Source organism: Erythrolamprus reginae, chromosome 4 (assembly GCF_031021105.1).
Source record: "Erythrolamprus reginae isolate rEryReg1 chromosome 4, rEryReg1.hap1, whole genome shotgun sequence".
NCBI classification, from domain to species: Eukaryota; Metazoa; Chordata; class Lepidosauria; order Squamata; family Dipsadidae; genus Erythrolamprus; species Erythrolamprus reginae.
Window position 1 is genome coordinate 105,352,268 of NC_091953.1, and position 20,548 is coordinate 105,372,815.

Consider the following 20,548-nt stretch of genomic DNA (forward strand, 5'->3'; position numbering starts at 1 on the left):
TCCATGGGAAACCCCACCTCCGGACTTTGTGTTTTTGTGATGCTGCAGGGGAATCCCAGCAGAGGAATCCCAGTAGCGCAAAAACGGGTGGTTCGCTGGCAACGGAAGTCCAGAGATGGGGTTTCCCAGCAAGGGGAGCCTCAGTGAAATCGCAGCATCGCACAAACACAGAGATCCGGAGGTGGGGTTTCGAGAACATCGGTGTTTTTGCAATGCTGCGATTTCAATGATGCTCCCTTCGCTGGGAAACCCCACCTCCGGACTTTCGTTGCCAGCAAAGTGCTCATTTTTGCGATGCTGGGATTCCCCTGCAGCATCGCAAAAACACAGAAGTCCGGAGGTGGGGTTTCCTATGGAGGGGAGCCTCAGGGGAATCCCAGCAGTGCAAAAATGGGCACTTCGGCTGGCAAAAGGGGTGAATTTTGGGCTTGCACGCATTAATCGCTTTTCCATTGATTCCTATGGGAAACATTGTTTCCTCTTACAAACTTTTCACCTTAAGAACCTCATCCCGGAACCAATTAAGTTTGTAAGACAAGGTATCACTGTAGTTGCTTGGATAAAAATATACTCACTTGCGCAACACTGCTAGATTTTCTTCATCATCTGTCACACAGACATTTCTAGATTGCTGCATTTCATTTATCTCACTCTAATAAAAACAAGAACACCAATTTGGCATCAAATCTTTAAAGCCAAACCTCTCTTTTCCAAAATGTGTTTGGCTAGAGACAGAGAACTTCAGTTCACATAAATTCAGCTCATATCCAGTTTTTAAGTGACATGATATGTATGCATATGCTAGTATATATGGCCGACTATCCTTTACCACTAAAAATTAACGATTAAGTACTTATATTGCAACAAAAATGTCCCAAGTGCGTTATGCAATTAATCAAGAAGATGAGGGTATTAGACAAGCTATATAATATTTATTTATTGGATTTATCTGCCGCCCCTCTCTGAGGACTTGAGGCGGCTTACAGCATATAAAAAACAATGAAAACATCCTAATCCAATTAATTTTAAAATTGACTAGTCTAAAACCCCCAATAATATTAAAAATCAATCATTACTATTCACTCAACAGACATACATACATTTGTCGGCCAGGGGGCTAACATCTAATGGCCCCAAGCCTGGTGACATATATGAGTCTTGAGACTCTCACGGAAGGTGAAGAGGGTGGGGCCAATGCGAATCTCTGGGAAGAGCTGATTTCAGAGGGCTGGAGCCCCCACAGAGAAGGCTCTTCCCGTAGGCCCCGCCGAGCGACATTGTCTAGTTGATGGGACCTGGAGAAGGCCAACTTTGTGGGACCTAATTGGTAGCTGGGACTCATATTAGGCAAAATGCATGTGACACAAGGTTATTGTTAAGTTCTTCCATGTTAAACCAATATTTAGTTTTCAAATCTTGGTATAGGATGCTGGGGCACAATTTGGCTGTTCCTGTTTTCCAAATCAAGGTTAGTTAGCATATCAAGGAAAAAAACTTTCTTTCTCTTGTAGTAAATGTCTTGCTCTACTAATTACTGTAGCACCAGCAATAGAAAAGTGATATCTAAGTTCTGATGGGTCAGGGATCAGTAGATTGTTTCATATACTTAGGGATAATTTAACATGTCAACTGTCTCTAGTTTATTCATAAACTGTTACCTTCATTTTTCTGATGTTCATTCTCCTTATTGCATGGTTATCAGAGTTGGATGAATCTTCAGCCTCTATCTGAAGGTCTGGTATGTGAAACAGAATCAACCACTGTAACCAGAGCTAATGCCAAGCTAAGCATACTTGCCTGATTATTTGTTTTCAACTACAAATGAATACATTGACTGGTTTCTTACCTGAATAAGGACAAGGTGATTTTAAATATCCTTCTGGTCTAGGTGCCACTGGTTGAACAGGGCGTGTCTGCTTAGCTGCCAGTTTTTTAAGGCTAACTTGTCTCTTTTGAAACATTTCTTCCATATTTTTCTGTTTCTGAAAAACCTTTTGTACATGTTCCTGTAAAAAAAAGGAGGCAAAAATCTATGTGGACTATCAAATTCATAGGAAATCATTTCAAAAGCTGAATTTGAAAAGCAATGCACAAAAAATGTGTTCAACATTAATTTATTTATTTATTTATTGGATTTGTATGCCGCCCCTCTCCGTAGACTCGGGGCGGCTAACAACAGTAATAAAAACAGCATATAACAATGCAATATTAAAACAGTTCTGATTCACTACACAGAATACATTTGTTAGACCAAAGCTAAGCCAGTAAGTTATGTTTTCTTCAATAAGCAGGACTGGGATGGTCTGGAAAATTTGCAGCCATGGTGAAAACCAAGTGACTGACCATTTCTTATGTGAGTATAGTGTCTCTGTTAAAACAAGGAGTTTTTGTATAAGATAGTGTATTTAAGAGTATCCCTAACATACGTGATTCCTAAATCTCAAAAATATTATACTGCAGTAATTGGGTGCCTTTTGCTGTAAATTAACTGACTTATGGAAATGTAGCAATAACAAACTGCCACATTATTTATGTTATTGTTCAATACCTGTAAGTTATTCCTTTAAGAAAGCAGTTAATTTACTTTAAAAGTTACCCACCTAGGGCATTGATGTTATAATTTATGGAAGTTTAAGTTTAGAAAGCTGAGCAGAGATATTAAGTAGTTTCAACTCAAATATTTCAATTCATTATTTATATATGCTTTTGTATAAATGTGACAAAACATTGTTCTGAAATCTTGATATTGAAATTACCATTAATTCCTCAGTGAGGATAGCTTCAAATTCTTTGGTCAAGTAATTTAGTTCCCTGAGTTTATTATCACCACCCATGTCCAAAAATTGCTCAATTTCCTGTAGAGCTGCTTCTGCTCCATCCTGCGATTGGCATTTGTCTACGGGTTGAGAAGCCAGTAGATAGATTCCATCATCACACCATTTCATGCACTACAAGGAAGCCAAGAAAAACACATCATGAAAATGCTGCATTATACAAATGATTTATGTTATCAAAAGTAACAGAACAGGAACCCATATCGCATCTCAGACATCAACACCCTTGAAAATGTCCAAAGATACTTCACTAGAAGAGCCCTTCACTCCTCCACTCGAAACAGAATACCCTACGAGACTAGACTTTCAATCCTGGGCCTAGAAAGCTTAGAACTAAGACGCCTTAAACAAGATCTAGGTATTGCCCACAAGATCATATGCTGCAACGTCCTGCCTGTCGGCGACTACTTCCGATTCAACCACAACAACACAAGAGCACACAACAGATTTAAACTTAATATTAACCACTCCAAACTTGACTGTAAAAAATATGACTTCAGTAACCGAGTTGTCAAAGCGTGGAACTCACTACCGGACTCCATAGTGTCATCCCCAAACCCCCAGCATTTTACCCTTAGATTATCTACGGTTGACCTATCCAGATTCCTAAGAGGTCAGTAAGGGGTGAGTACAAGTGCACTAGAGTACCTTCCGTCCCCTGTCCTATTGCTCTCCTATATCTCCTATTCCTTTCTTCTATTCCTATATCTCTTCTTCTATTCTTTCATTGATATGTTCTATTACTATATCTTCTTTTCTATTCTTTCATAGATATATTTTACTATGAGTATCTCCTCTATAACCTTCATCATGTATTTTACTATGTGTATATATAAAATCTACGAAAACAAATATATATATATATATATATATATATATATATATATATATATATATATATATATATATATATATATATATATATCCCCACTAAAACTCTCATTGTGTATTGGACAAAATAAAGAAATAAATAAAATTTGAAAAACTAGAATTCTTTCAATTGTACTCTTCAAGCTACTGTGTTGTGAAAATGAGTTGTAAGTGAGCTTGGATCACCAGAGACAGAACTGTGAATTTTGGAAATGGTGGAAGAAATGTAATATTTTATCTCCAAAACCAGAAACCATTCTGAAGGTACAGTCTCAACCACAAATTATCACATGCTACTTGCATTTTTAAATATCATGTTTTATCATGAATAATATTTGCCCTAGTAGAAATTGTTCAGAAGATGAGATAAAAAATGAGGTCAGTATTTTCTTTCCTCACAAAAATACTCCAGAATTGTATGATTTGACCACATTCTATTCACAATCTAAATTTAGGCTCCATTAAGATTATACACTGAGCAATATTTGTAGATTTAAAGCTTAATCAGCAAATAAGACAGGAAATGGAGATAAAAACACATTATCTAACTTTAATGTTGACTGGAAACTCTTAATAGATTTTTTGTGTGAAAAATAAAATAAAATAAAATGAACTTATGACCATAGAGTTGTTGAGGAAAATAGGAGGATATATTTGTTTACCATCTTGAGTTATTTATAAAAATAATAAAAGTGAGATGGATGGATATATAGATACCTAGATTTGAGGATTAGAAAAAATATTCTGCAAAAAATGAAAGCTCTCTGAGCTTGTTTATTTTCTAGCAGATGTTTCATTACCCAAACTAGGAAGTATTGATGTTGTTACCTAGTTTGGATAATTAAATGTTTGCAAGACATTTCATTCAGAGTCCGCAAGGAGTTGGGCAGTGTACAAGTCGAAATAATAAACAAACAAACAAACAAATAAATAAATAAAACAAACAAGATCACAGAGCATCAAGGACCCCTCCTGTGAACGCTGACCTACAAATTAGGTCAGCGTTCAGTCTCCTTTATTAAAAATAAAAGCCATGCTTGATTCATAAAAACTGTCAATTTATATTTATAACTGTTGTAAAAGACAATTGGAAGTTACTTATTAATATTTTTTTCTTTTTCCAGCCTTTTTGACTTTATCTTTCCTTCCCTTCTTTTTCTACTTCATTCTTCAATCAGAATAGTGCTGGAAGGGATCTTGGAGGTCTTCTAGTCCAGCCCCCTGCTCAAACAGGAGACTTATATCTGGGGTTCTCAACCTGTGCGCTATGTGGCCCATTACCGGTCCGTAACTTCTTGGTAACAGGGCTGCGTGAATGGCAAGCCCGCGTGCACAGCCCCCTCATTCTAGTGTCACCACGAGCATTGTGCAGACACCAGTGTTGAAGTGAGCTCTAGTGTCACCGTGAGCATTGTTTGAGCACTAGCATCACCATGAGCGTCAGTATCGGGTTGCTATCAGTACGGATAAGGATGGTGCACTGGTAGTCAAAATTGAGCTGCGCATGCGCATGAGATTTGGGTGATATTTTGCTTCTGCGCATGCAGAAATCTCTCTCACACACACGCCCCCTCATGAGATTTTGCTTCCTGCGTACGCGCAGAAACAAAATATCGCTAGGATCTGCGCCAGCACCTGTAGAAGCAAAGCTGCATGCACAGCACACCAGTAGTGGCAGAATCAGCAATCCACCCCTGATGAGTGTCATTTGTAGGCGCTCACAGCCCCATTTGTATTGCGTGGCCAATCGCAGCCTCTGTTCGACACACGCTCAGCTGTGTAAAGTCACTTGCCCATCTTCTTCCCCCGGGCTGCCAAACCAGACAGGTTGGGGAACAGTGGATCACACTCTAAATATGACTTCTTTGTAGTTTTAATCTTGTTTAAAATCTTAAAGTTCACCTACAAAAAGATATTGACAAAATTGAACGGGTCCAAAGACGGGCTACAAGAATGGTGGAAGGTCTTAAGCATAAAACGTATCAGGAAAGACTTCATGAACTCAATCTGTATAGTCTGGAGGACAGAAGGAAAAGGGGGGACATGATCGAAACATTTAAATATGTCAAAGGGTTAAATAAGGTTCAGGAGGGAAGTGTTTTTAATAGGAAAGTTGACACAAGAACAAGGGGACACAATCTGAAGTTAGTTGGGGGAAAGATCAAAAGCAACATGAGAAAATATTATTTTACTGAAAGAGTAGTAGATCCTTGGAACAAACTTCCAGTAGACGTGGTTGGTAAATCCACAGTAATTGAATTTAAACATGCCTGGGATAAACATATATCCATCCTAAGATAAAATACAGGAAATAGTATAAGGGCAAACTAGATGGACCATGAAGTCTTTTTCTGCTGTCAGTCTTCTATATTTCTATGTTTCTAAAGTTATATACAAAAAGCAAGTAAGGAGGGAAGTGAAGATTAGGTTTACCTTTTCCAATTGCCTATGTAATTCAAACGAATGGTTTAGGAGATCCCTTTTTTTATTCCCTTCTGAAAGAATAATTTCATAGTGGTGCTGGAGTTCGCTGCACTTGGGAAGAATAGAGTCCATGGCATAATGCTTGTTTTCTATAAATTGCTCTCCATTGGAAATTAGTAGGCTGGTTTTTTCCAAAATCTCCTAAGGAAAATAATTTAGCAGAAAATATAAGTTGTCATATTTATCTCTTCATAAATATGTCCCACAGAAAAATGTGTCAAAATAAAAAAACCTTACTTGTGATTTTTCTTCAAAACTGGCAAGATCTTTCAGAAGATGCTCTACATGTGCACTGCTGTTTCCCATTTCTATGAAATTAAATAATTTCTCGGACACACTCTCAAGGGCTGTTTTGACCTAAATGAAATAGAATATGTATAATCTTTTGTAAGTCACAACAGGGTAGCAAAGTTACAAATCAGTGCTTGAATCATAAAAATCAGCTAGAGGTCATGATCATAGAAAAATATACAGTGGTACCTCATCTTACGAACGCCTCTTTCTAATGAACTTTTCAAGATACGAACCCGGTGCTTAAGATTTTTTTGCCTCTTCTTCCGAACTATTTTCACCTTACAAACCCAAACCGCTGCTGCTGGGATGAAGGGGTTTCTTTTTTCCCCCTTTTTGAAGAAAGAAAAGGGAAGGGCGGCTTGGAGGGGAAAGACTTTGCATTAACAAAAGTAGGAGAACAGCGTGCTTGCAGAGGCACTGAAAGGATGTCTTTCGAAAAAAGAAAAGGGAGGGGCGGCTTGGAGGGGGAAAGAGTTTGCAGAGAACAGCGTGCTTGCAGAGGCACTGAAAGGGTGTCTTTTGAAGAAAGAAAAGGGAGGGGTGCCCCCTTGCCTTTCTTCCTTCCCACTCACCCTTTAGCCTAGCCTTGCTTCTTCCACCCGCCCCCTTTAGCTGCTCCTCCCTGCCCTCTGTTCGCCTCCCTTCTAAAGTTTGGGATTTTCCTGAAGGATTTGCATGCTTTATTTGCTTTTACATTGATTCCTATGGGAAACATTGTTTCGTCTTACGAACTTTTCACCTTACGAAACTCCTCCTGGAACCAATTAAGTTCGTATCATGAGGTACCACTGTATAAGCAGTATTTTTGAGAAACTTTATATTATGGTTCTTTAGTGATATAGAATAACAGAATTACACTGTTGGAAAGGACTTGGAGGTCTTACATTTCAGACCTCCATTTCAGACAAATGCTTGTCCAATCTCTTCTTAAAATCTTCTAGTGTAATCCACAATTTCTGGATGCAAGTCATTTAACTGATTAATTGTTCTAACTGTCAGGAAATTTCTTCTTAATTCTAGGTTGATTCGCTCTTTGATTAGTTTCCATCCATTGCTTCCTTTGCTTTGGATAATAGGTTGACACCCTCTTCTTGGAACACTGCTATCATATCACCCAGTCCTTCTTTTTATTAAACTAGACAAGTTTTTAAATTATTAAGTGTTCTGCTGGGCTCTATGGTATGAGTCTCCCGAAAATTCAAGGGTACAAATTTCAGACACACACACATACTTGAAAGTTCAAAAACAATGTTCTTTATCACAAAAATTCAAAAGAAACAAAGCACCCTTTTTGTATTGCAAAGAGCACTTGTCCCAAAACAACCTGGTAGTCTGTACAATCCCCTTAATCAGTCATTAAGTACTTAGTTGGCAGCTGTGAAGGAACGTCACAGCCTCCTTCTTCCACACTTTGCTCTGCTTTGGTTTCAAAGTTGTGAAAAATCAATAAACAAAGTCTGGAAACAGCAAGGCACGGTCCTGAAGAAACAACGATCAGATAATCTTCAACAACAGCCAAGCCAACATGCTGCTATTTATATCAGCAGCTGTAATTACTGGAGCCCCACCCAAACACAGGTGGCCTCTCTTATCTCCTGTAATATTTTTTCAATTGGTCTCTTCTATGCTTAAGTCTGCGCCTGCGTGGGTCTAACACTTCCTCATCCGAATCAACCGAAGATAATGGAGATTGGCTTCCTGGGCTATGTGCCAAGACCGCCTCTTCCAAGTCTCCCCCACCTTCTTCTTCGTCCGAGGAAACTGCACTATCTGACTCTGTCGGCAATAAAACAGGCCTATGACATGTTGATGTTTCCCCTGCATCCACCTCCACATTCCTTGGGGCAGGAGCTGGGCCAGAGTAAACCACAACATTAAGGCACATCAAGTAAGTTGATATTGATAAATTGTAATTATTATCTATGTTAATTTCATTTTATCACTTCAACATTTTAATTACTGTGTTATGCATATTGTATGTAAATTATTACCATACAATGGTAATCATACAATGGATCAAAAATATCTTTGATGAAATGTATTGTCTAGTGCAGAATGAATGACATTTTAGGAAAATTGCTGCAAGTAAAAATACTGCTAATCCAGAATTTATTTATTATTTGTTGGATTTGTATGCCATCCCTCTCCGAGGGCTCACAACATATATAAAATTGTTTTAATTAGACCAACATATCATATACCTCTTTGAAATCCAGTTCAAAATGCCTAAGTTGTAAGCATTGTTCAAGCTTCTGTTGGTGTTTAAACCAAAAGTCATCAAAAGCTGCTTCTGTTTCATCCAGTTGAGCTAAAAGCCTTAAAAGAAAAAGACAAATAAAGAAGTTTTATATCAAGAATTCCCTAACTGAAGATGGGGTAAGGGGAATGAGAAATCCCAAGAAAGGAAAGGATATGAAACTGTTAGGGAAAAAAAACCCCTCACAGCATTGATAAATATATTAATTATCAAATGAAAATCTAATGTAATGGAAAGATTGGTGAGAAAGGTAGATTGATGGGATAAAGGTGAGTTTGTGGCAGGAAGACAGATGCCAGATTGCTAGAAACCTGAGGGGTAGAGGGGCTTGAAATATATATACAATAGGAACATACAAATAATGGATGTATTTAATTTGCTTGGGAAGGCATGAGGTTTCTAAAATTTACAGGGTTCCTTTTGAACATTAGGTCAAATGCTAATTTTTATCAGTAGCTTTGCTTTGTTTTGCCAGATGGTTTACTTTTTTTAAGGAACAATGTAACTATAGCCCTGTATTTTGGCCGATAAGTCTCTCAGCAAAATAATTTTCATTCTTTTGCTGACAGAGATAACATAATTTGCTATTTGCTATTTGTTTTCCATATTGGACCTTCACAAAAGTATTAAAATCTTACTGTCACAAAGATTTTAGAAACAGAATGTAGGAATACAGTGAAACTATACGAAAATACTAGATGCATCTCACCTTTCCACAGTAATTTGATTTTCTATTTGATCCGGATTTAGTTTGTACTCTGGGTTTTCAAGGACCGGTTTTCGAATACCTTGGAGAATATCATCACCTTGCCTTAATGCTATTTTCAAATTTTCCTAGAGAAAAGTTGAAGGGTGTATACTTAGGCTCTGTTTCATGAGAATTCAAATTGGAAATGCCCTCCCAGGATCTTGAAACCATACAGTATGAGCTATGGATGGGTAACCTGTGGTATTGGGCAAATTCATCTGTGTTATCTTTTTTTTTTTTTAACATAGTTGAGCAACAGTTTGATTTTTACACTGATAGAAAGCCAGCACCTGTGCATTATACTGCTCCGAATACATGTAAAATTTAGAGGTGAGATAAAAAAATTAAAAATAAATAAAACAAATACAGTGATACCTCGTCTTACAAACGCCTCGTCATACAAACTTTTCGAGATACAAACCCGGGGTTTAAGATTTTTTGCCTCTTCTTACAAACTATTTTCACCTTACAAACCCACCGCCACCGCTGGGATGCCCCGCCTCCGGACTTCCGTTGCCAGCGAAGCACCCGTTTTTGCACTGCTGGGATTCCCCTAAGGCTCCCCTCCATAGGAAACGCCACCTCCAGACTTCTGTGTTTTTGTGATGCTGCAGGGGAATCACAGCAGCGCAAAAATGGGCGCTTCGCTGGCAACGGAAGTCTGGAGGTGGGATTTCCCAGCGAGGGGAGCCTCAGTGAAATTGCAGCATCGCAAAAACATAGAGGTCCAGAGGTGGGGTTTCGAGGACTTCGGTGTTTTTGCAATGCTGCGATTTTACTGATGCTCTTCGTTGGGAAACCCCACCTCCGGACTTCCGTTGCCAGCAAAGCGTTCGTTTTTGCGATGCTGGGATTCCCCTGCAGCATCGCAAAAACACAGAAGTCCAAAGGTGGGGTTTCCCATGGAGGGGAGCCTCAAGGGAATCCCAGCAGCACAAAAACGGGTGCTTCGGCTGGCAAAAGGGGTGAATTTGGGGCTTGCACGCATTAATCACTTTTCCATTGATTCCTATGGGAAACATTGTTTTGTCTTACAAACTTTTCACCTTAAGAACCTCGTCCCGGAACCAATTAAGTTTGTAAGACAAGGTATCACTGTACAACCAAAAATTACAAATCCTAATTGTGTGTGCATGTGTGCACAAACCCAAAAATCTTATTCTAACATTATAAGGCCAAAATAAGCATTAAACAATCCATTTGTTATAGATAAAAATAATGTCACTGAAATTGCTTTGCTATATTTATAACCTTTATAGTTTATTTACTATTTTAGCAATATAAATACTTTAAAACTTTAGATCCATGGAAAATGTGAAGGACCATAAAATTTGCTGGCACTGTTTCAAAGGGAGGCTACAATACAACATTCAAACAAAAAATTGCAAAGAAAAAAAATTCCTAAGTATCAGTTAGTGGGGTAATTCAATAAAATCATCTTATCTAACAATTGCTCTAACATACCTTCATTTTGTCTCTCTTTTCTGTATGTGTTGCTAGGAGGTAGCTGGTGGCCTGAGCATCATTTGGTAGTTCTTCTTCTGCAAGCTCATTCCCAAAGGATTGAAGTGTTTGAGGTATCTGCTTAACTATTTGAGCAAAGTTGTCTATAGCCTTATGAATTACAAATACATGACACACATTAGACACAGAAGACATGTCTTTATACAATTTGCTTTAAATATAAATGTATTTCTATATGTATAAATAAAATTATCTCTGAGGGTCTCTAGTGGTCTCTAAATTTGTTTATTTGCAGACATTTTATTATCCAACTAGGTAGCATCAACCATGCAAGTGAGAATGGGGTTTACTCATTTATATACAGTAACTTGCTCTGCCAGTTTTGACAAGATTGTAATTTTCTCCTTGGTTCAATCTGTAGACTCCACAGTTCACTTTCAGTTCAATCTCAAGCTATGTATATTCTATATTCAATTTGTATCTATTAACAGGGTATAAAATAGAAAGACTGAAAAAAACTCACAATGCGCTGTGTAAGCCACCTATTATGGCAATAATCTAGACAACCCCCAAGATCTTCAGTTAGTTGAGCTGTATCAATATAGTTATTTAATTCTGTTAGTGAGCTCAGCATTATGATCTATAAGACAGAAATCAAAACATCAAGTGAATTTAATTAACATGATTTTTGGATTTTTGCTTTGGTAGTTTTGGCAAATTTGTAGTCATGAAACTAAATAATAATATTCAATGAAACATGATTTATCAGATAAGTCACTCTCATACCAGCATATAAAGTATCTCCTTCAATCAAGGCAGTAATCTTAGTAGCTAGGAAACATTTGAAATATAAAAGCCATATAAAATTGCAGAAGTTCTCATTCTTATCTAATAGGGCTCAATACTTTAGATTTGATTGAAAAGGGGTTATTTGGAGCATTAACAAAAGTAAAATTTTGTTTGCAAGTCTTTAAAGCAGCCACTTCGTTTCCTAGGCTTATGTGGCAGCTTTAGAGGACAGTAATATAATCCTGGAAAAAGACAAGGCCATTTTAAAGAAAAGCAGACAAATGCTCCGTTTCTGCTCCTAAGCAATCAGATGGAGCCTTTCTGAATGATTTATGAAGCCTTATAATCCAATATAATAGCACTTAAACTGCTTGAAGAACAGCTCTAAAAATTTATTTATTTACCGTATTTTTCAGAGTATAAAACGCATCTTAGTTTTGGGGAAGAAAACAAGGAAAAAAGGCCTCTGTCTCCCAGCAATTTGCCAAACAGAAAACAGCACAGAAGATATACACTGTTTGCTGTGTTTTCTGTGCATGTGTGCCTGACTCATAGAAATAGCAAAGAATTGGAGAAATGTACATTATGGCACTATATTAATCCCAGAAAGTTTTCTTAAATGTAATCACACTAACTCCTCCCAATTATTTCAATAGATCTACTCCAAACATGACTAAGTCAGGGTTTAACTTAGCTGCCTTATCTTAATACTAATACTTAATACTAAAACAGGACATTTCAGATTATACTTTTACAGATCTTTAAAACTGATGTGGATTTTTGGAAGTACAGTGATCCCTCGATTATCGCGAGGGTTCCGTTCCAAGACCCCTCGCGATAATTGATTTTTCACGATATAGTGGTGCGGAAGTAAAAACACCATCTGCGCATGCGCGCCCTGTTTTCCATGGCCGCGCATGCGCAGATGGTGTTTTTACTTCCGCACCTGGGAAGACCCAGGGAAGGTTCCTTCCGCCGCCCAGCAGCTGATCTGCTCGACAGCGCCGCAGCAGCGAGGAGCCGAAGATCGGGGTTTCCCCTTTGCGTGGGCAGCGGGGAAGACCCAGGGAAGGTTCCTTCGGCCGCCCAGCAGCTGATCTGCTCGGCAGCGCCGCAGCAGCGAGGAGCCGAAGATCGGGGTTTCCCCGCCGCCCATGCAAAGGGGAAACCCCATCTTCGGCTCCTCGCTGCTGCGGCGCTGCCGAGCAGATCAGCGGCTGGGCGGCCGAAGGAACCTTCCCTGGGTCTTCCCCGCCGCCCACGCAAAGGGGAAACCCCGATCTTCGGCTCCTCACTGCTGCCCGCCCGCCGCTCGCCCGCCGCCCGCCGCTCGAGAGCAAGAGGGGGAGAGATAGAGAAAGAGAGAGAAGGAAAGAAAGAGATGAGAGAGGGAGGAAGAGAGTGTGAGAGAGGAAGAAGCAAGATAGAGAAAGAGAGAGAGAAAGAAAGATGAGAAAGGAAGAGAGTGACATCATCGGGTGGGAAAATATTTTTAATTAATATTTTTTGAAAAATCGCGATATAGCATTTCGCGAAGATCGAGATCGCGAAAATCGAGGGATCACTGTATTCTCTGCTATTTAAAAGAAGATACAATAGGACTGGGCCTCTTCAGGTTAGGCATTTATTTTAAAAAGCTTCTTCATTTTGTTAAGTTGCCTAGAACAATAATAAAGCAATCTTTAAAAAATAAGTCTAATAATTTGAACATACTATATGCATTTATTAGTTATTGACTTACTTCCTTGCAACAAAAAACAAACAGCCAGTTTCAGCCTTTGCCTCTTCCTGCAGCAATTTGCTTCTGTGCAGTTTTAGTTTCACTTTCATTTTAGCAGTTGGGCTTGCCGGCAACTTCAATCAATCAGCTGAGTGTCGGGAGGCAGATAATCAATGGCTTGTGCTAAGAAGGCTCTGCTGCTGTTTGCTGCAAGGAGGTAAATTGCTGGCAGGCAGAGACAAAAGAGTGGGGTGGCTGGGTGGAGCTACATTCGGTGTATAAGACACACCCATGTTTTCACCCTCTTTTAGGGGGTAAAAAGGTATAATAATAATAATAATAATAATAATAATTATTATTATTATTATTATTATTTATATTTGTAGGCGGCTCACAATAATAATAATAACAATATGACAATGTAACAAATCTATTAATTAAAAAACATCTAAAAATCCTGTCATTTAAAACCATACAACACAAACATACCATACATAAAACTATATAAGCCTGGGGGAGATATCTCAATTCCCCCATGCCTGGCGATACAGGTGGGTCTTAAGCAATTTACGAAAGACAAGGAGGGTGGGGGCAGTTCTGATATCTGGGGGGAGTTGATTCCAGAGGGCCAGGGCCGCCACAGAGAAGGATCTTTCCTTGCGGCCCGCCAGATGACATTGTTTAGTCGACGGGACCCAGAGAAGGCCAACTCTGTGGGACCTTATCGGCCACTGGGATTTGTGCGGCAGAAGACAGTCTCGGAGATATGTCTTATACTCTGAAAAATACGGTATTTATTTTGTCAAGCATGTATGAGAAAACAATTGTAAGTATGAACATAGAATATAAATATATAAGTATAAACAGGTAAAGTATATGCATAAGAAATGAGTACAAATAATGGGAACAGTAGAACAATACTCAGATGTTTGTGCACAAATGTGCATTATTTGGACTAATCCTAGAAAGGTCCCTGCCTATTAGCATATAAGGTGTATGTGTGAGTTTGGGTGACTTTTCCCCACATTGTTTTTTTTAAGCAAATAATTATGTCAAATAAATATTAGCGGAGTATGGCTTGAAAATATTTTGGAAGTTCTTTTGACCTCATGTAAAGACAGCATTTTCTCTATTATTCAAAAAGTAGCTCATGGCAGCGTGAATACAGATAAACCTGTAGCTGCTTTAAAGAGTCCTTTAACTAACACTGAAATTAATATCAAATAATTTTTAACCTTTTAAAATAATTTTTAGCTTTTTAAAGCCTGAAAAAGTCAGTTCTTTAATGAGCAGCAGATAAATGCATTATTCTTTCACTCACAATATCCAAGGTACTTTTATTAAATCGTTTTTTTAAACATGTACTTTTATAGAAGAACATCTACAATAGACCTCATTTACGCATTTCAAAAAATGATATAATGTGCTCACCATAATAAATATTATTTAATGAATTGTAATTAGTACCTTTTCATATCTGATAGTGAAAATATTTAAATTATTTTTAAAATATGCAAAAAAGCATAGGCTAAAATCAGGGCTTTGCCTCTGCAGAAAAAAGTGTAAGAAAGGTTATATTAAAGACATACTATTTACTATTTCAATGTACTTATCATCTCTACCCTGTGCACAAAAGTAAATTACAAATTACAAAATAAAAAGATTAAACACTAACCGGAAGCTTTATTTTATAGTCATTTCCATGATATCTAAAGGCAATGTCAAAGAGAGTTCTATGAAAGAATCCAGTTGGACGGAGAACCAGAACGAGTTGCAGATTTCCTGGAAATGATGTCTGCAAAATGGTGAAAGAGAATTGTCATATTTAACATATTATCAGATTAAATAGAATCAACAGATCAGTTTACAAATTACGTTTTACTTATTCTGTATTAACTACAGATTAAACTGGACTACATTTTGAACTTCAAAGGTTCTAAGCAAACTATGGTTTAATTTCTATGGAGTAATGGAAATGGATATAATTATAGTTTGCCAATTTAGATATTATACCAAATTGTCATTTATGGCTTCCAAGATCTATGTTCTTCCAAGATCTAATTACATTAGATCTTGGAAGATCTAATGTAATTTTTAATTAAGTAATTGCATCAAATCTTAAATAAACTTTCCTAAAAGTATGATTTGATGTGCTGCCTAAACTGAGCTACTGTATTATTTAATTGATGATATATTTATATAAACTTCGACTCTATGAAATAACATAAAGAATCATAAAGTGATGGTATACTTGAAAAATGCACAATTCTCTCCCCCCCCCCCCCGGCATCATCTTTTACTTAAGAATGGGCATTTTATAGAGAATAACATGTTGCTTCCCATAAGCTAAGCTGTATATATATCATAGTTCCATCCATCTCTGCCTTCAAAAGATTCTTAGCCTGAGGGGGGGAAAATCACACATACTTTTTTCCTCAATGGAATTTTTATTATAAGTAAAATACATTTGAGTTACATTTAGAAACAAATAAACAAAAAAGTTTTCTCTGCTTAATAGAACAGGTTAATCTTATAGAATCATCCCTACAGTTGGATATTTTGGTTATAATCAGAAAAGGGAAATGCTTCATTATATTTATTTATTCATTCATTCATTCATTCATTCATTCATTCATTCATTCGATTTTTATGCCGCCCTTCTCCTTAGACTCAGGGCGGCTTACAACATGTTAGCAATAGCACTTTTTAAAACAGAACTAGGCTATTGCCCCCACAATCCGGGTCCTCAAAAGTATATGTTAGATAAGATGTGTGGCATTTGAGATATGTGTCCCTGTGTTGGCTTTCTATGAGGAACTAAAAATAATAACAAAACCTGAATGGAAAAAATGCAGAAGAAGAAAGTGACTGTGACTCATTCTAGACCTAAAAAAAACCTCCATTAATTTGCAATTTTATTTAGGTTTTAATGAAACTTTATTTCATATTTACTGAAGAAATCCAGATGTTCTGAGAAACAATGTATTTTCAATAGACATTATGCAGAAGTAGCTACACTTTAATCTCTGACAGCTTCAGACTTTATTTTCTATTTTTATAAATAATTCTAGAATATATTTTTACAAATATTCTAGAATACAGTGATCCCTCGAGTATCGCGAGGGTTACATTCCAAGACCCCTCGCGATACTCGATTTTTCACGATATAGTGGTGCGGAAGTAAAAACACCATCTGCGCATGCATGCCCTTTTTCCATGGCCGCGCAAGCGCAGATGGTGGAGTTTGCGTGGGTGGCGGGGAAGACCCAGGGAAGGTTTCTTTGGCCGCCCAGCAGCTGATCTGCTCGGCAGCCCGCAGCAGCGAGGAGCCGAAGATCGGGGTTTCCCCGCCGCCCACGCAAAGGGGAAACCCCGATCTTCGGCTCCTCGCTGCTGCCCGCCTGCCGCTCGCCCGCCCGCCGCCCGCCGCTCGAGAGCAAGAGGGGGAGAGATAGAGAAAGAGAGAGAAGGAAAGAAAGAGATGAGAGAGGGAGGAAGAGAGTGTGAGAGAGGAAGAAGCAAGATAGAGAAAGAGAGAGAGAAAGAAAGATGAGAAAGGAAGAGAGTGACGTCATCGGGTGGGAAAAATCGCGATATAGCGTTTCGCGAAGATCGAGATCGCGAAAATCGAGGGATCACTGTATATGTAAAAATTCATACTATATTTCACTGACATGCCCTGAAACTTGTCACATTATCTACAAGCTAATAATGAGCCAAAGGGTTCTGAAATGAATAAACTTTGCCACCTGGAAGGATATAGATTCTGTTTTCTTCACAGCTAGCTCATTCAATGATGATCAAGCTATATTTCAAGTTGTTACTTCACCATAGCCAATCTCTTCCTCCCTAAAGCTTTAGAAACAAATGAACTATAGTTCATCTTTACCTAACTTTGACCGATAGCTCAAAACCAATTTTTAAAAATAGTTGCCAACTCTCATGAATCTAAAAAACCGCAAAAGACAAACAAATCATCAAGTGCACAAATGCTAACTTAAAATTCGGCGTGGGCCCTGATCGTATCTATTATGTGCTCTTGTGTTGTTATTGTTAAAGGTGAAGTAGTCGCTAACAGGATTTTATGAACAACGCTTAAATCAGTTTGGAGGCGACACAATTGTAAATTTTCTAAACATAGTGCTTGAAGTCTGGAGGAGTACTGTAATTTGTTACATGAGGAGTGGAAGATTCATCTTGTGAAGTACTTCTGGATTCTTTCAATTGTATTAATGTCTGTTATGTAGTGCAGGTTCCAGACAGATGAGCTATATTTGAGAATTGATATAGCAAATGTTTTGTATGCTCTAATTAAAAGTGCAATATTACCAAAGAAGAAGCTATCCAAGATTCGGTTTACAACTCCTAATGCCTTTTTGGCAATGTTGTTACAGTGGGCTCTGGCACTTAGGTCATTAGAGATTAGTACTCTAAGGTCCTTAACAGAGTGAAGATCATCTACAAGATTATCATCTTAAGCGGCGTGCATAAGTGTACCAGAGTGCCTTCCGTCCCCTGCCCTGTTTCTCTTTTACTAGTATCATGTATATAAATATTATTATATCTTTGTATATCACCAATATGTACTTGACAAAACAAATAAATAAAATAAATAAATGTCCATCCAACTTGTATTTTATGTTTTGATTTTTTTTGCCAATATGTAAGAGCATTTATCGATTGAGATTTGAAGCTGCCAGTTGTTTGATCATTCTGACACATAGTCAAGGTCTTTTTGAAGGGTAGCAGTATTGGTGGTGATGGTGAATAGTTTTCCATTATCAGTGAAGAGAACGCAATTGCTTTTAATATGATCACAAAGGTCATTTATGTAAATTATAAAAAGTGTTGGTTGCAAAACACTGCCTTGGGGGACACAGCTGTTAACAGGTACAGGATTTGATAAGTTCTATTTTGACCATTTGTTGCCTGTTTGAGAGGAACGCAGTTATCCATTTATGCAGGGGCCCAGAAATGCCATCAGATTTTAGTTTTAGAAGTAGTTTGTTGTGTACCACTGAATCAAAGACTTTACAGAAGTCCATGTAAATTACATCTATTGCTTTGCCCTGATCGAGTTGTGTAGTCCATATGTTTTTGCACTGTATGCAGATTATAGGGTTTTTTTTTTCTGAATCCAACTTGTTTCTTAGAGAGTAGGCTGTTTGTCTCTAAATGGAAGGTAATGGATTAGTTAATGATTGATTCCATGACTTTACAGGTGACGTAACATAAAGAGATTGGTCTGTAATTTTCAACTAGATGGGGTCTCCCTTTCTGAAGGTAGCGATTATTGTGGCTAGTGACCATAGGTTGGGTAAAGAGCTGGTCCTGAAAGGTTTTTCAAATATTATGTTTAGAAATTCTGCTAAGGTAGTGGAAAGCTTTTTAAAGAAATAGGCACATAGTCTATCAAGTCCAATAGATAGAGATTGTTTTAGACTGTGTAGCACCTTTTCAATGTTATCTTCTGTAAAATTGGTATGTTTTAGATCATTGTAATTATTTGTGGGACGACTAGGGAATATTGGGCATGAGTTGTTGCTGTTTACAAAGACTGAGCCAAAGAATGTGCTAAAGAGGTTGGCATTAATGGTTTTATCATTAGAGTCTTTATTATTAGGTTCTTTTAGGGGTGGAATGTATAATAATACAACCCCTTACTGTAAGTTGCTCAGAGTTGTTCAAAAGGTTTATGTTTATGGTCTGCAGTTTAGGAATGTGTGACTGGTTCACTTTTCCTCTCATTTTTCCATATAACTTCCTTTCTCCTTCTTCTGATTGAAATAATAATAAACGCTATACCAGGTGAATCAGACAAGCTATTATTGCCATACATCAAGAATTATTCAAAACCATGATTTAAATGACAATGGTTTGATCCTTCATGGTTTGTACTAATCTTGATGTCTTTACCTCTGATGCCTGAAATGGCTGTGAGCATAGATTAAAATAGGATCACAAAGAATGATATTGCACTGATAGGTAACTTTATTCTGTTCACACCCTAATTGCTACATCATAAAATGGGATTATGAGGGAAATTGTCCATTGGTTATAATTAAAAAGTGGAAAACTTATTCTGCATCCAAAAAGGGATGAACAGTTATTAATCTGTGGTATAAGAACTGTTCTTCCCTGCCAATTTGAAGAATGAGGCAAGCGTCAACCTACAATCAATTAACTAATTGTCAACCTACAATCAATTAACTAATCTCCCAGAATAGCAACTATCTTGTTGGCTAAACTATAGCAAAGCTCATGTCAAACAGACAACTGATGGACCTAACTGCTTAAGAGAAGAGAGAGAATCGTGTCTCAGTATATAGGCATCAGAATGCCATCAATTTTTAATCTGTCCTCTTTTTCCCCATTAAAGGGTCATCACTAAGTTTAAGTTGAGAGATGAAGATGTGGACTATACCTGAACTAGGTCAACATTGCTAAACTTGGAAATGTTAATGTTATTAACTTTTTAAAAAAATCTTTATGAGGTTCTAGTAAAAATAACTTTGCAACTAACTCCAGTGTTCTTGTACCATAGAAATAATAAAAATCTTGATTTTAGAAAATGGACAGCATTTTCTGGATATCATTCCTTAAATCTCCTTCAAATTTCTGAAAGACCTGCCCTTGTTGCCTTTAAGTAAACAATTACTAGGTCTAGATTTAATATTTTTTCTGTATGTAATTATGAGATACTTAAATGGAAAACTTAACAACTCAAAAAGTTTACTATATAAATGATGGGGCTATTTAAATGGGAAAAATATGTTTATCTCTAATCCATTGAGAGCCTAAAACTAAGATGTTGCCTTGATAATACAATCAGCAATTTTATCTTTGATTCTCATTTTCCAGAAGTAACAAATCTAACCATGTATAAATGCATATTGATTTAATACAATATTTTTCAGTTCTAATAAGACCTCCCTCCAAGGTGTTCTGCCGGCGTGTCCCAACTGCCCGTAATTACAGGGTAATTAGTCCAGAAAGACACACACCACAGGATAGAAGGAAAACAAAAACTCTTTATCAACAGAAAAGCAGAAAAACTCCCTTTTTAAATGTCAAAGGGATTTTCTGGT

At 37.5% G+C, this 20,548-nt stretch overlaps 1 protein-coding gene across 6 annotated transcripts in view; it reads right to left on the reverse strand.

Moving 5' to 3' along the window:
* The window catches only part of MCF2L (MCF.2 cell line derived transforming sequence like), a 132,021-nt gene that overhangs the window by 25,668 nt on the left and 85,805 nt on the right, over positions 1-20,548 (reverse strand). For all 6 annotated transcript variants that reach the window (XM_070751145.1, XM_070751146.1, XM_070751147.1 and 3 more), the window contains 11 exons: positions 15,136-15,255; positions 11,475-11,591; positions 10,952-11,101; positions 9,449-9,573; positions 8,684-8,798; positions 6,426-6,545; positions 6,138-6,329; positions 2,757-2,948; positions 1,847-2,006; positions 1,659-1,735; positions 576-652 (listed from right to left, as the gene is read on the reverse strand). In XM_070751145.1, the coding sequence (XP_070607246.1) occupies positions 576-652; positions 1,659-1,735; positions 1,847-2,006; positions 2,757-2,948; positions 6,138-6,329; positions 6,426-6,545; positions 8,684-8,798; positions 9,449-9,573; positions 10,952-11,101; positions 11,475-11,591; positions 15,136-15,255 (1,445 nt within the window). The remainder of the gene's footprint in view (positions 1-575; positions 653-1,658; positions 1,736-1,846; positions 2,007-2,756; positions 2,949-6,137; positions 6,330-6,425; positions 6,546-8,683; positions 8,799-9,448; positions 9,574-10,951; positions 11,102-11,474; positions 11,592-15,135; positions 15,256-20,548) is intronic.